At 42.9% G+C, this 13,588-nt stretch overlaps 1 protein-coding gene across 1 annotated transcript in view; it reads left to right on the forward strand.

Annotated features, from left to right (window-relative positions):
* ABCA6 (ATP binding cassette subfamily A member 6) overlaps positions 1-8,711 on the forward strand; it is a 59,911-nt gene extending 51,200 nt beyond the window's left edge. The window contains exons 31-39 of the mRNA XM_047081515.1: positions 962-1,053; positions 1,538-1,704; positions 2,171-2,246; positions 2,324-2,418; positions 3,076-3,195; positions 3,574-3,714; positions 5,341-5,420; positions 7,418-7,473; positions 7,605-8,711. Of these exons, the coding sequence (XP_046937471.1) occupies positions 962-1,053; positions 1,538-1,704; positions 2,171-2,246; positions 2,324-2,418; positions 3,076-3,195; positions 3,574-3,714; positions 5,341-5,420; positions 7,418-7,473; positions 7,605-7,706 (929 nt within the window). The 3' untranslated portion in view covers positions 7,707-8,711. The remainder of the gene's footprint in view (positions 1-961; positions 1,054-1,537; positions 1,705-2,170; positions 2,247-2,323; positions 2,419-3,075; positions 3,196-3,573; positions 3,715-5,340; positions 5,421-7,417; positions 7,474-7,604) is intronic.
* Positions 8,712-13,588: the final 4,877 nt, after the last annotated feature.

Consider the following 13,588-nt stretch of genomic DNA (forward strand, 5'->3'; position numbering starts at 1 on the left):
TGAAGCAGGCACCAGGCTCCAAGCTATCATCCCAGAGCCCAACGCTGGGCTTGAACTCATGAACCATGAAGTCATGACCTGAGCCGAAGTCTGCCGCTTAACCGACCGAGCCACCCAGGCGCCCCAGCACATAGCAAGCAATTTCTATGTGGAGCATTCAGATACGTGAAAAGGCATGAGCAGCTTGGGGCTACATTCACTTAGGGTTAGGGAAGACCTTTCTAGAGCAGTAATGTTTAAGCCAAGACCTGGGTCATAAGAAGGTGTCAGTTATGCGAGCAGGAAGAGGTAAGAGCACCCAGGGAGAGAGAACATCACGGGCAGGGACTCAGACCTGGGGTCGCCTTTGGAATGGTCGAGGCACGGAGAGACTAGTGATGCAGCCGCAGATGGGAGAGAGGAAGTCCGAGTCGGGAGCAGGGCCAGACTAGATGCCACTCTGCGAAATACAGCCACGGGTTGAGATTTTTATGCCAAGTTAGTAGAATGCCACCAGAGAGGTTTTAGCCAGCTTTTGGTTAGCACTTAAGCATCGCAAAAAAAATTGCACATTGGCTATTATTGGCTTGTAAATATGGGTGCCAGACAAGTTAAGGGGCTCTTGTATCAGTTCAGATGAAAGACAATGGTGGCTTGGATGCAGGTGGGGGAATTCGGAATGGACAAAAATGTCCCTGCCTTTCCAAGTTTAGGGATCACTCAACCATGGTCTCAGAACATCTGGTGCCTACTACCGAAAAGCACCTGGCACATTTTTCCCTGAAAAAAGTAATCTGGGAGACAAAAGACTTATTGACATCAAACCCACAAGCTTTTCACAATTATTCCATATAATTATAGGAGTTAAAGGACATGGTTTGGCGACATGAATTGCATGTATGTGATCAATTTCAAAATAGTGCCGTGTGTGGAGTTTGTGATGATTCACTTCCCAGATTGATAATCAGTGGTTCTCTTTCAGGTGAGATTTTGGGATTGCTAGGACCTAACGGTGCCGGTAAAAGTTCATCTATTAGAATGATTTCTGGGATCGCAAAGCCCACAGCTGGAGAGGTAGTAAAGAATGGAAGAATGATTTTTTTATTCCCAAACTATAAATTCCGTGATAAATGCAGGCTGCATCTTCATGAGACTCTACTTTTAGCAGCTTCGATGATTTTCTAGAAGAAATGTCTGAACCGATGTCTATTGTATTCATTTTTTTAGCTTTTTAATTTTTGTCTGTTTATTTATCTTTTTAATTAAGCCCTTTTTTATTGAAGCGCAGTTAACAGTGTTACATTAGTTTCAGGTATACAATATAATGATTTCAATATCTCTGTCATTTGCAACAGCGTGGTTGGGCGTAGAGGGTGTACTGTGAAATGAGTGAAATAAGTCAGACAGAGAAAGACAAAGGCTTTATGATTTCAATCTGATAATAGTCTGTCGATGCTCAAAAACTTGCGGTATTTTTTAGCTTTGTGTCGGTGTCTTGGGGAATCGTGAGATGAGAGGAAAGGCTGCGTGTGGGTCTAAAACCGGTTTACTTTCTCAGGTGGAGCTGAGAGGCTGGGGTCATCAGGGAGACAGCATGGTGGGCTTCCTGGGGTACTGTCCTCAGGAGAACGTGCTGTGGCCCTGCCTGACAGTGAGGGAACATCTGGAGGTGTTCACTGCCATCAAAGGGCTGAGGAAAGGGGACGCCACCGTTGCCATCTCACGGTAAAATGAGGTCATCTGGTTCCTTTCGGTCCCGAGGCAGGGAGGGAGGCTGTACCACTGATGCTGAATTCACTAATAAAGAACGGAGAGGAGAAGCGACGCCTCCACCTTTTCAGAGAGTGTCAGTGGTAGGGCAGGGTTGGAGGACGGGAGCTGTTTCCTGCATCCTTGATTGAGGGATCTTTAAAAAACACAAAAATGCATATAATGATGGACGGTGTTAAATGAATGAATGATCACGAATAAGCATCCGTTTCAGTTCCAAGTTCGAAATTCTAGTTACCCTCCAGCACTTTTTACGAGATGAGAAGCCTTCCACGTTCCAAAACGAACTGTTCTTCTCTCCGATCGTTCGAGTTTCAGAAGAACAGTGCCAGGCTTCCCTCCAAAAGCTATTACTCTTCTGTGGGATCACATTTTCCAAACATCCTCTTTTGCGCTGATGTTCTCATCCTTCTCCCGTCAGGCTGGTGGATACTTTCACCCTGCGCCAACAGCTGAATGTGCCGGTGCAGAAATTGACGGCCGGAGCCACTCGAAAGGTACGTGTGATGTGTGATGTTATTCTGAGGGCCGGTATGATGGAAGCAGCGAAATAAGGTGCCTCTCCGCTTTTCAGTTGTGTTTTGTGCTGAGCATCCTGGGAAATTCGCCTATCCTGCTTCTGGATGAACCATCGACGGGCACGGATCCAGGAGGGCAGCAGCAAATGTGGTGAGCGTTATCATAACCCTCAGAGCCAGGAGTGTAACCTTGACGCAAAAGTTGTGTTTTTAAACTGATCTCGGGACACCAAATCCACTCATTTCTAATCTAGTGGAAGTAATCGGTATAACTGGGAAAATAAATATTTAACACATAGATTCTCTGATGTTGTATCACATTCATGGGTATTCACATTAAAAAAAAGAAAAAAACCCTCGGGGCGCCCGGGTGGCTCAGTCGGTGAAGCGTCTGACTGCGGCTCAGGTCATGATCTGGTGGTTTGTGAGCTCGAGTCCCACGTCGGGCTCTGTGCTGACAGCTCAGAGCCCGGAGCCTGCTTCGGATTCTTGTCTCCCTCTCTCTCTGCCCCTCCCCTGCTCATACTCTGTCTCTCTGTGTCTCTCAAAAATAAATAAGTGTTAAAAAACACTTAACCAGAATACCGTTGGCATACCTAAAAATATTAAATGTTAATATCAAAGCGTTAAAAACATTAAACACTTCGTCTTATCAGAAACCTAATCGATATGCACATTTCTGCTTTTTTAATTAGAAACTTGGCTGATAAAAATGATTCCTAAGCTGTATTTTCTTTCTACAATTCTCCCTCCGTTTCTCTCTTTTTTTCTACCCTTTTTTTAATGGTAATTTTTTGATGTGCTTCAGGCAGATGATCCAGGCAGCCATTAAAAACACAGAGAAGGGGGCCCTGCTGACCACCCATTACCTGGCTGAAGCAGAGGCCATTTGTGACCGCGTCGCCATCATGGTGTCTGGAAGGCTGAGGTGGGTGTCCTTCTGGAGTCTGTGCTTGACCCTCAGAACAAGATTCCCCACAGGAAGGGCGAAATCGCTGTGAGCACCTAGAGTTCTTTCCTTCAGTTCGCTCAGGGATGCCCCTTTCCCTCCATCTGAAATTTAAAAATAATGTAAGAGTGGCTCAGTCAGTTGAGTGTCTGACTTCAGCTCAGGTCATGATCTCACCGTTCGTGGGTTCGAGCTCCGTATTGGGCTCTGCGCTGATGGCTGGGAGCCTGCTTGGGATTCTCTCTACCACTCTCTCTGCCCCTCTCTCAAAAATAAATATTAAAAAAAAAAAAAGGAATAATGTAAGAAATTTAAGGAGTAACATTTTTTCCAACATGTTTTCCTTCTTGCCCGTAGGTGCATCGGCTCCATCCAACACCTGAAAAACAAACTCGGCAAGGATTACGTTCTAGAGCTGAAAGTGAAGGAATCGTCCCAGGTGACTTGGGTCCAAGCCGAGATTCTGAAGCTCTTCCCACAGGCTGCACAGCAGGAAAGGTGAAGGAGCTTCTGGTTATGGAAACACCTGTTGGCTTTACCCACTCAAGTGGTTTCTTTTCTGCTCTGTGAGAACTTCAGGATGATTTGACTTCATAATAATAGTTAGGGACCTCAAAAACCGATTTACAGACTCCTCCAGATTGTAAGAGGTTGGAGAGCCACCCAGGAAGCTGTGTCCCCTGGGAAGGCTTGAGGACACCTTGCATGAGCCTCCTCAGCCATCCAGGGCTGGCCCCAACCCAAAACAGGACTTGGAAAAATTGGGGCAAAGGAACTTCTCCTGCATGGAACCCACACGGGACCACGGCTGGCCCCATGCGCCTTCCACAGACCTCCCTGAAAATATTTAAAAGATGTAAATATTTACAGTTTAAAAGATGTAACGTATTTAGGGTGAATTCCCCTCTAGGAAACAAACAGCAGTCGAGATCATCAAACATTCTCCCTCTAATGAGTTTTCACGCCTCAAAACGGAGAACAGAAAGGCGCGTGTGTGGACCTGTACGTCCGCGTGTGTTTGTGTATGCCTGCCTGTTGGTGGGGGACGGTGCAAGGAGGCGGGACAAGAACTGAATTTGGAACTCCTTGGAGAGAGGAGCACGCCAAAGAAGCAGGGATAGCAACTGCTATTTCCATTTTAGCCCAGCATGAATATAACGGAACTCTCTAAGGCTGTGCCAGGGCAAGTAACCCAGTCCTGTTTCCAGCCTCTTGGTGTTACAACTCCAAGAAGCGATTTTGATCTAGGTGGGATGGCCATGGGCGGCAAGGCTGGAAGAGGAAGGGCTGGGCTGAAAGGGGCCGGGCCTGGAGGTGTGAGCAGCTCTAGGGCCAGCCGGGGGCATCAGACAGCCATTGGAGGATGAGCTGAGACTAGGCACGAAGTCATGCAGCTGGAAGTGGCAAGTGGAAACAAGACGCCACGAATCCGAATCCATTCCGGCTCTTCCTGTCCTCAGAGCTCAGGGAAGTTTATAGTTAAAGCCTTTTGAACTTTCCCTAGTCTGTCCCTCTCTCTGAACCTCACATCCCCCTTCCCTTAGATTTCTAGTGACAAAGATGAAATATTAAGTTAATTAATTAAAACCTAATTAAAATTTTTTTAATGTTTATTTATTTGTGAGAGACAGAGACAGAGGAGGAAAGGAACAGTGAGAGAGGGGGACACAGAATCCGAAGCGGGCTCCAGGCTCTGAGCTGTCAGCACAGAGCCCGACGCGGGGCTTGAACTCACGAACGGCAAGATCGTGACCTGAGCCCAAGTTGGCGCTTAACCGACAGAGCCACCCAGGCGCCCCTAATTGCAACCTAATTTAAACTAAGCAAAGGGATCAGTTCAGATGCCCGTGTTCAACAACAATAACAGATAGGTGTACATACACTGAGCATATATGCAGATAAGCTGCATTATTTCTAGGAGAATTTGCTCCAACAGCCAGCCACCAAAGACCTTTTAAGGATTTTCCATCGGTCATGTTATTTGTTCTATACGTAAGCCATACGTTAACTGGCATTATTTTTATTTTCTTCAGAGGAAACCGATGCCAATATCAGTATTTATTTTGATGGTCATCTTCTCCCCTTGAAACTCAACGTCAAATATGACATTTTTCGTATTCCCAGGTGTTCGTCCTTCTTGGCCTATAAGATACCTTTGGCGGATGTGTACCCTCTATCTCAGACCTTTCACAAATTAGAGGCAGGTAAGAGTTATCCTTGTAAAATAAAATTTTGGAAGAATCTGTTCAGACTTAGGTAATAATTTCGTGGTAGATAATTGTGTAATATATTTTTCTTTTGTTTAAGTTTATTTTGAGAGAGAGAGAGAGAGAGAGAGAGAGAGAGCATGAGCAGGGGAGGGGCAGAAAGAGGGGGAGAGAGAGAATCCCAAGCAGGCTCTGCACTGTCAGCCTGGAGCCTGACACAAGTCTCCCATCCCACCCACCATAAGATCATGTGACCTGAGCCGAAAACCTTGCCCCCATCCATCAGGAGACCTGCCTCTGTGCCTGTGTGTTCTGCCTTCCTGTCACAGTGAATGAACCGTCCGTGTCTCTTGCTCAGTCTGTCCCCTGCATTGTGCATGGCTCCTCTTGCCACTGGAAATTCTCTGTTCTTCCTCTTCATCGGCTTTCAGCAGACTGTCATGGAGTAATTTCTCACACAGCAGAGTGGTGAAAACCCCAACTCCTGTGCCAGCCCCTCTACCTTGGTAAAGCCACTGAATCACTGCAGGTCTAAGATGACCCATCTCTAAATGAGGGGTAAGGGAGCCCGGGAGGCTTAGTCGGTTGAGCGTGGGGCTTCAGCTCAGGTCACCATCTCCCGGTGCGTGAGTTCAAAATCCCCACCGGGTTCTCAGCTGTCAGCACCCAGAGCCTGCTTCAGATCCTCTGTCTCCCTCACTCTGCCCCTCCCCTGCTCTCTCTCTCTCTCTCTCTCTTTCTAAAAAAATAAATAAACATTTAAAAAATTAGAAATGAGAGGTAATATCAGTGCCCACCTGGCAGCGTCATTGGGAAGATTAAATGAGTTCGTTTGTCAAGTGTCTAGACCTGTACCTGGCCCATCGAGTTTGAGAGCATACGAATCCCAGGTTTATTCCCTCCGCTCTGGACACCCTGACTTCCCAGTACTTCCTAAATGCTACCAGACTTGCACACTCCTGCCTCAGGACTTTGCACTTGCTGATTCTGCTTCGTGAAATTCTGTTTCCTAACTACCCACCTTGCTTCCTCACTTCTTTCAAGTTTCGCTCCATTCTTACCTGGTAACTATGGCCAGCCCCAGCCATCCTGTAAAAAAAAGAGTGCTTGGCACTTCCTGTTTCCTTTACCTGATTTATCTTTTCTCCCTAGTAGTAATCATCATTTATTATATATTTAAGTCCTTATTTATTTAAGGCCCACAGTCCTGCCCTTAGAACTCAGGGGTTTTGTTTTCGCCCCTCCTTTGCCTATGGCTCCAAGGGTGGCTCACACACAGAAGATTCTCACTGGGTGAGTAGTGAACTGTGAACACTTAAATATGTAAATTCGATGACCAGTCTCACGAGGATTTCCCGGTGGGGACGCCCAGCAGAGAGCTTGGTACAGCAGATAAACTGGCTGAAGAAGTGACACAGAAGTATTGGGTCCTTTCAAAGTGGAAGGGATGGGATTGAAATCTTCCTTCTGTGTAAGAACGTACCAATCAATTATGTAGTTCCTCAAGGAATTCATACGTCTCCCAAGACATATATACTAAGTAATAAACCATATCAAAATGTAATATGAGAAAACTCTACTATCAAGATTAATTTAATTTGCATTTGTAAAAATTTATTTATTGTCAAGTTAGCTAACATACAGTGTAGTCTTGGCTTCAGGAGTAGATTCCCGTGATTCATCGCTTACGTACAACACCCAGGGCTCATCCCAACAAGTGCCCTCCTCAATGCCCATCTCCCTTTTCCCCATCCCTCTAACCCCCCACCCCCATAACCCTCAGTTTGTTCTCTGTATTTAAGAGTCTTAATTTGCATTTATATTAACACTATGACTTTTCATGATTCCATTCTTTCACCAAGCGTTTTTTTTTCAGCTTTATGTTCTATTTATTTTAATCGTGTGTATTTTTATTTTGTATGCCTTTGAAAAAATCCTTAGTAATAAATTGTAAGCATCTGCTATTTGTCTTTTTTTTCACCCCCCCCTCCCAGTGAAACATAAATTTAACCTGGAAGAATACAGCCTCTCCCAGTGCACATTGGAAAAGGTGGGTCAGCTTTGATGGTTTTGTATCATTCCTGTAAATTTCACACGCTAGTACCATTTATATTTCTTATTAATTTGGAAGACAATAAACAACTTGATATTCTTTTTCCTTCTGCTATGTCTCCTTTTTAGGTATTTTTAGAGCTTTCTAAGGAACAGGAGCTGGGGAATTTTGAAGAAGAAATTGATACAACCATGAGATGGGAACTCCTCTCTCCTTCAGACGACTCTTAAAAGCTCAAACCTATTAATTCTTTGTGTCATATAAGCTTATGTTATATGTTATAATTGGCAGTATGTATAATTTTAAAAATCATTAACATCAATATCAGGTATGTTTTGTATGTTTAGTTAATAAATAAATAAATTTCAAAATCATTCTTCCTCTTAAATTTAGGAATGATAGAAAATCTGTGATAAAGCCAATACAAAGTATTGATAAAGTTACTTAAAGACCAGGTACCAGGTATTGTGAAAATATGATCACAAATTTGGAATTTTTTTGAAGTATAACTTCAAACATGGCATATAACTTTGAAATATGACATTTACTAAAAAATTCCCTTGCTGAAATATGCTACACGCCCATTTGGAATGCATGAGGTTTATGGGTTTGCTGTAAAACACAAGTAAAATCCAAGAGTCTTCCTCTGAAAACTTTTCAGAAATTGTTTTGAAATTCACAGAGTGAGGAGTCCCTTGGACTCACAAATGAACAAGCACATACATCGGAGAAGCAGTTCAAACATGCTTTTTGAAAATAGGGGCAACACAGCATTTGTTCAGATTTTAAAATTTTTGAATATGTTATTTTGTGATTATGGGAGGTGTTGATTTCTCACCAGCTCATTAGCAGTTTTCTGTGTACAGTTGATCCTTGAACAACATGGGGATTAGGGATGCCAAACCCCTATGTAGTCAAAAATCTGCGTATAACTTTTGACTCCCCTAAAACGTAACCACTAATAACCTACTGTTGACTGGAAGCCTTCCCAATACCAGAAACACATATTTTGTATGTCATGTTTTATATGCTGTGTTCTTGCAATAAGTAAGCTAGAGAAAAGACAATGTTATAAGAAAATCATAAGGAAAAAATACAGTCTGTACTGTATGATAAAAAATCCATATTTAAATAAGCCTGCACAGTTAAAACCCATGTAGTTCAAGGGCCAACTGTATTTTCTGCTATTTTAAAATCACTTCCCTCTTACATATGTATATGTACATGTGTTTCTATCTGTATACACACATGCATGTATCATTTTTATTACTAAATTTTAAAAAATATGTGTGTGCTTTACATGTAATTTTATTTTTTTTCCTTAAGCAATAGTTATTTCATTTTGAATATCACCAGAAAACTTTTTGGGTACCAAGCAGTATTCTTGATGTCCTTTTTTTTTTTTTTTTTTGGTGATATGTTATATAACTTAAAACAAATTGTGATACTCATTGAAGAACATTTGCATAATGGAGAAAAATACAGAAATGGAATAAAATTGAATAAAAGAATCACCACACTTTCTCCACACCAAAAAAAAAAAAAAAAAAAACAACTTCTTTCTTTAGTGAACTCTTTTACAGGGGTGGAATCTTTATAGTATACATAACTTCTTAATTAAACATATACGCATATTTGCTGATAAAACATTGGAATTGTTTTAATTTACTTTTAAACTTATGGTGGAGTTCTAGCTTTCTATGTTTGCATTTTATTTTGTGTTAATTATTTGTATTCTTTGTTCATTTACTCTTGTACTTTAATCTTTTTCATATCCATTTTGTAAACTTTCATACAATTAAATATTTATCTGCATATATTACATACATCAAAATTATATCTGGAACATTATATTTCTAAATCCATGATAAATGATCGTACTGTTTATTCAGGATCCTTCGCACCCTGTAAAGACAAATTCATATCATAATGAGAGTTGCATTTAAATTCTTTCTAAAACTCAGGCAATAAATTCTCCTGTCTTGCTCAGATGTATAAGACCACAACATACATAACCATTCACGTAACGATATGATGGAACCTTTGCTTCTATTCATTATAAGTTATAAATGTTCTTAAGTGTTGTAGAAATACGTTTACAAAGTACTGAATAACCAATATCAGATGATGTATGAATATTTTAAAAGATTAAACTGGACATGATTTGCTAAAACCATCATAATATGCTTGTTTTTGAAAACTTGGGTTTTTATTAGGAATATGTTCAAAAGCAGATACATGGGTATGAAAATGGAAAGAGATCAGAATAAAACAAAAGGGATTTTTTTACAAATTTTTTTAAAAACTTTTTTTAACATTTATTTATTTTTGAGAGGCAGAGAGAGGCAGAGCATGAGCAGGGGAGGGGGAGAGAGAGAGAGAGAGATAGAATCTGAAGCAGGCTCCAGGCTCTGAGCTGTTTATTAGCACAGAGCCCGACGCGGGGCTCAAACTCACAAACTTCGACCATGACCTGAGCTGAAGTTGGACGCTCAACTGACTGAGCCACCCAGGCGCCCCTAAAAGGAATTTTTTTTTAAAGGAAAAATAGTTGTATCATCTCGAACTCTATTGTAGACAGGTCTTGTGCTGGTTTTGTTCTTTATTTTCCTACTATACCCTTTCCAGGGGAGGCTGACCGCTGTGGACTGTATCACCAATTCCCTGCTTTCATGGTTGGCTTCCAATTGGGTCTGACCAATCCAATAGGAAAGAGCAACAATAGACGCAAAGGTGGAAAAGGAGAGAGATCAGAGCATCTCTTCCCTCTTGCCCTCGTTTTCATTCCTGATGCCAAGCAGTAGATGTATCCTTCCATGCCCATAGCTTTTGCCCTCCACCAGTTACATGCACCTGCTTCTGACCCCTCTAATACTATTGACCCCAGGAACATCCTATTCTCACCTAATCTTCACTCAGCCTCCAACAATTCATCAAATTACCACTTAAGGTGTTTGTTCCTACCAGTTCTTGGCTAATCTTCACTCAGCCTCCAACAATTCACCAAATTACCATTTAAGGTGCTTGTTCCTACCAGTTCTGGGCACTACTGGCTTCCGCTTCAGGTAAGCTGATCTTGGCTCCAATTCTCTATATTTACTTGCAAAAAAAAATAAGAATAAGATTACATATAGAATGTCTCTGCTCCCAGTTCCTTCTAACATTTGGTCTTGGACCCCAGTTCCTGACACAGAGCTCCTAAGACCCTTGGCATTTCTTGGATGATAGAAGTATCTTTTGTTCCAATAAGATGACTCTGGTGGGCTGTAAGATCAGCACTGGTCACGAGAAAGACCAAACCGTGATTAGAAGCTTGGTATTTTCAGCCCTACCCCTATTCTCCAGAGGTGGGAGAAGGGTTAGAAATTGACTTAATAGTCAATCACACCTATCTGATGAAGCCTCCATAAAAATCCCAAAAGTATAGGATTCAGGGAGCTTCCAAGCTGGTGAATACATCAATGTGCTGGGAAGGTGGTGGGTGCATCCTAGTTCCTGGGTGACTGAGGCTTGTGAGCTTGGAACCCTTCCAGAAGTTACCCCATGTATCTCTTCATCTGGTTATTCATCTGAATCCTTCATCATACAATTTATTATATAATCAACCAGTAAACGTAAGTAAGTGTTCCCCTGAGGTCTTTTATTTAAAAAAATTTTTTTACACATACTTATTTTTGAGAAACAGAGTGAGACAAAGCATGAGCGGGGGAGGGGCAGAGAGAAAAGGAGACCCAGAATCTGAAGCAGGCTCCAGGCTCCAAGCTGTCAGCACAGAGCCTGATGTGGGTCTCGAACCCACAAACTGTGAGATCATGACCTGAACCGAAGTCGGATGCTCAACCGACTGAGCCACCCAGGCACGCCACACCCCCCCTACACTGGAGGTCTTTGAACTGTGCTAGCTTGTCAAACCCAAGGATGGGGTCATGGGAACCCCATTTAGAGCTCTAAGGCCAGAATCAGAGAAGGCAACATGGGACTCGGGGAAGTCTTGTGAGACAGGGCTGTTAACTCGTGGGTTCCGACACTACAGACAGATCGTGTCAGCACTAAATCAAATTGTAGGACCCCCAGCTGCTGTTGGAGAATTGGTCAGTATGGGGGGAAAAAATCCCCACACATTTGGTGGCAAGAAGTGAAGTATGAAAGCAAAAGAAAACACAAAGGAAAAAAACAAACAAACCTGCTTTTCCCAGACATTTGGTATCAGTGAAATGGAATTTGCTAGAACAGCTCTGGCACATATGGAAACATATGGTTTGGAAAGAGAAAGAAAGAAGGGCAGGGATGAGGAACGCTGATCCCTGAATGGCCACCTAGGCACTTGTGGTATAAAACTGTAACGGCTCTTTGATCAGTTACTAAGGGTAAAAGTTACCAGTGGAATTAGAGATGAGAATAGACCCAAGGAAATGCAAAATAACGAGCATGCGAAATACGCAACCTCTTGGTTAGCATTATCTGTAACAGCTAAAATGAGAGAGAGTTCTGAGTTGGAACTTGATGCTGAACCAAGTTCAAATTTGGATCAGCCTGAGCTTTGGCCACTAGCCTCAAAGCTGCCCACAGAGGGGGAAATTATGCCAGGAACCTACCTCTAAGCCCTCTGATCACCAAAAAGGTAGTCAGAGTGGTGGAGAGCAAAACCAGAAAACCAAAGCCGGGGGATATGGTGTGGAGGAGATGTCTCATTTTGTGGATCACATTATCAGCTTCCTGAGGAACCTTTCCTAAAATGGACTGCGGGGGTAACTAATTTGGGGGCTATGTCTTTGGTTTCCAATGGTGCAGAGTGGAGGAGCATGTTTGGTTTGATACAGGGTCTGTAGTCCACCATTGAACAACCCCGGATGGTTATATGTGATTCAGACACGCAGAAGGTTATTCCTGAGGAATCGATTCCTAGGAGACTGGATAAAAGCCACCATGAGGTGTGCTTACCTGAGAAAGAGGGCTGCCCGATTCCCCCTCCAATTGCCAAGTGGAACATTTCAGATGAAGCAGCGAATGTGCTTTGTGGGCAAGCCATGTGGGATTGGCTTTATGGTGACTAGGATATTCACCCACTAAATATGCCCGTTACCAGGTTATGGTAAATGCTGTGATTAAGGGTGACCCCTGTCACATGGGCATCCCATGTGACATTACTCTGGCAAAATCGAATGGTCTCAGAAGTTTTATCAGTTTTGCTCTCTCAGCTGCCCCATTTGGATCTTACCGATACCAAGGTCACCAAAGGAATTAGAAAAGAAATGGGAGAGACAGAAAGGAGAATCAAGGGACTCCACCCAGCAGTGTGGACGTCTTAGATGGTTATTGAAAAGGGGGATGAATGTGGCGGACATAGACAGTGTTGAAACAAAGATGTTGATGCAGCATTATGGAAGCTTGTGTGGGCCAGTGAGACTCCCCATGGGTCCCCCAACATTAGAAGGCCCCCAGACAAGTTCTCTCCATTTACCCCACTTGGAAGGAATTCAAAAAGCCAGGCGGCAAAGATTATGTGAGAAACGCCACCCAGAATCGCCTGGGGTATTGGGTAAGCAGATTAATCCAAGTAAATATTGGAGAGGCCAGAGTCTTCTGGCCAAGTCTGGTGGGGACCCAAGGCCACCCGCACATGTATGGATAAAATAGCCAGGGAGCTGAAGGGGAGGAGAAGAAACCTTTTCTGGGACTCCTTAACACAGGAGCCGATGCACTGTGATTTGAAATCTCTGGGTAATGCCTTCACAGCAGCTTAATTTAGATCAGGAAGATATAGAAATTAAAAGGTGGATGGGATTAAGGTGAAAGTTTAGATGAAAATTGGGATTTTTGAGCAAACTTTTTGTGAGGTGGCTGGTTCCCCTCTACTTGAATGTATCACCGGGGTGGCTATTACGTCCAACTAGCAATTACTTCCCCTACCTAATATTGTAAACAGAAGGCATGACAGTCCCCCTTGGGCACAGTAAATGGAAACCACTGGAATTTCTCGGGCCCACACAGGTGGTTAATTTAAAACAATGCAGAATACCTGGTGGGCAAAGGGATTACCTCTTTAATTAATGACATGTTAGCAGCTGGAGCACAGGTATCAATGAATTCTCTGTATAATAGCCCTGTGTGG

This window comes from Lynx rufus, unplaced genomic scaffold (assembly GCF_022079265.1).
Source record: "Lynx rufus isolate CCGP_SWC_20201006 ecotype Redwood Valley unplaced genomic scaffold, mLynRuf1.p SCAF_18, whole genome shotgun sequence".
Classification (NCBI taxonomy): Eukaryota; Metazoa; Chordata; class Mammalia; order Carnivora; family Felidae; genus Lynx; species Lynx rufus.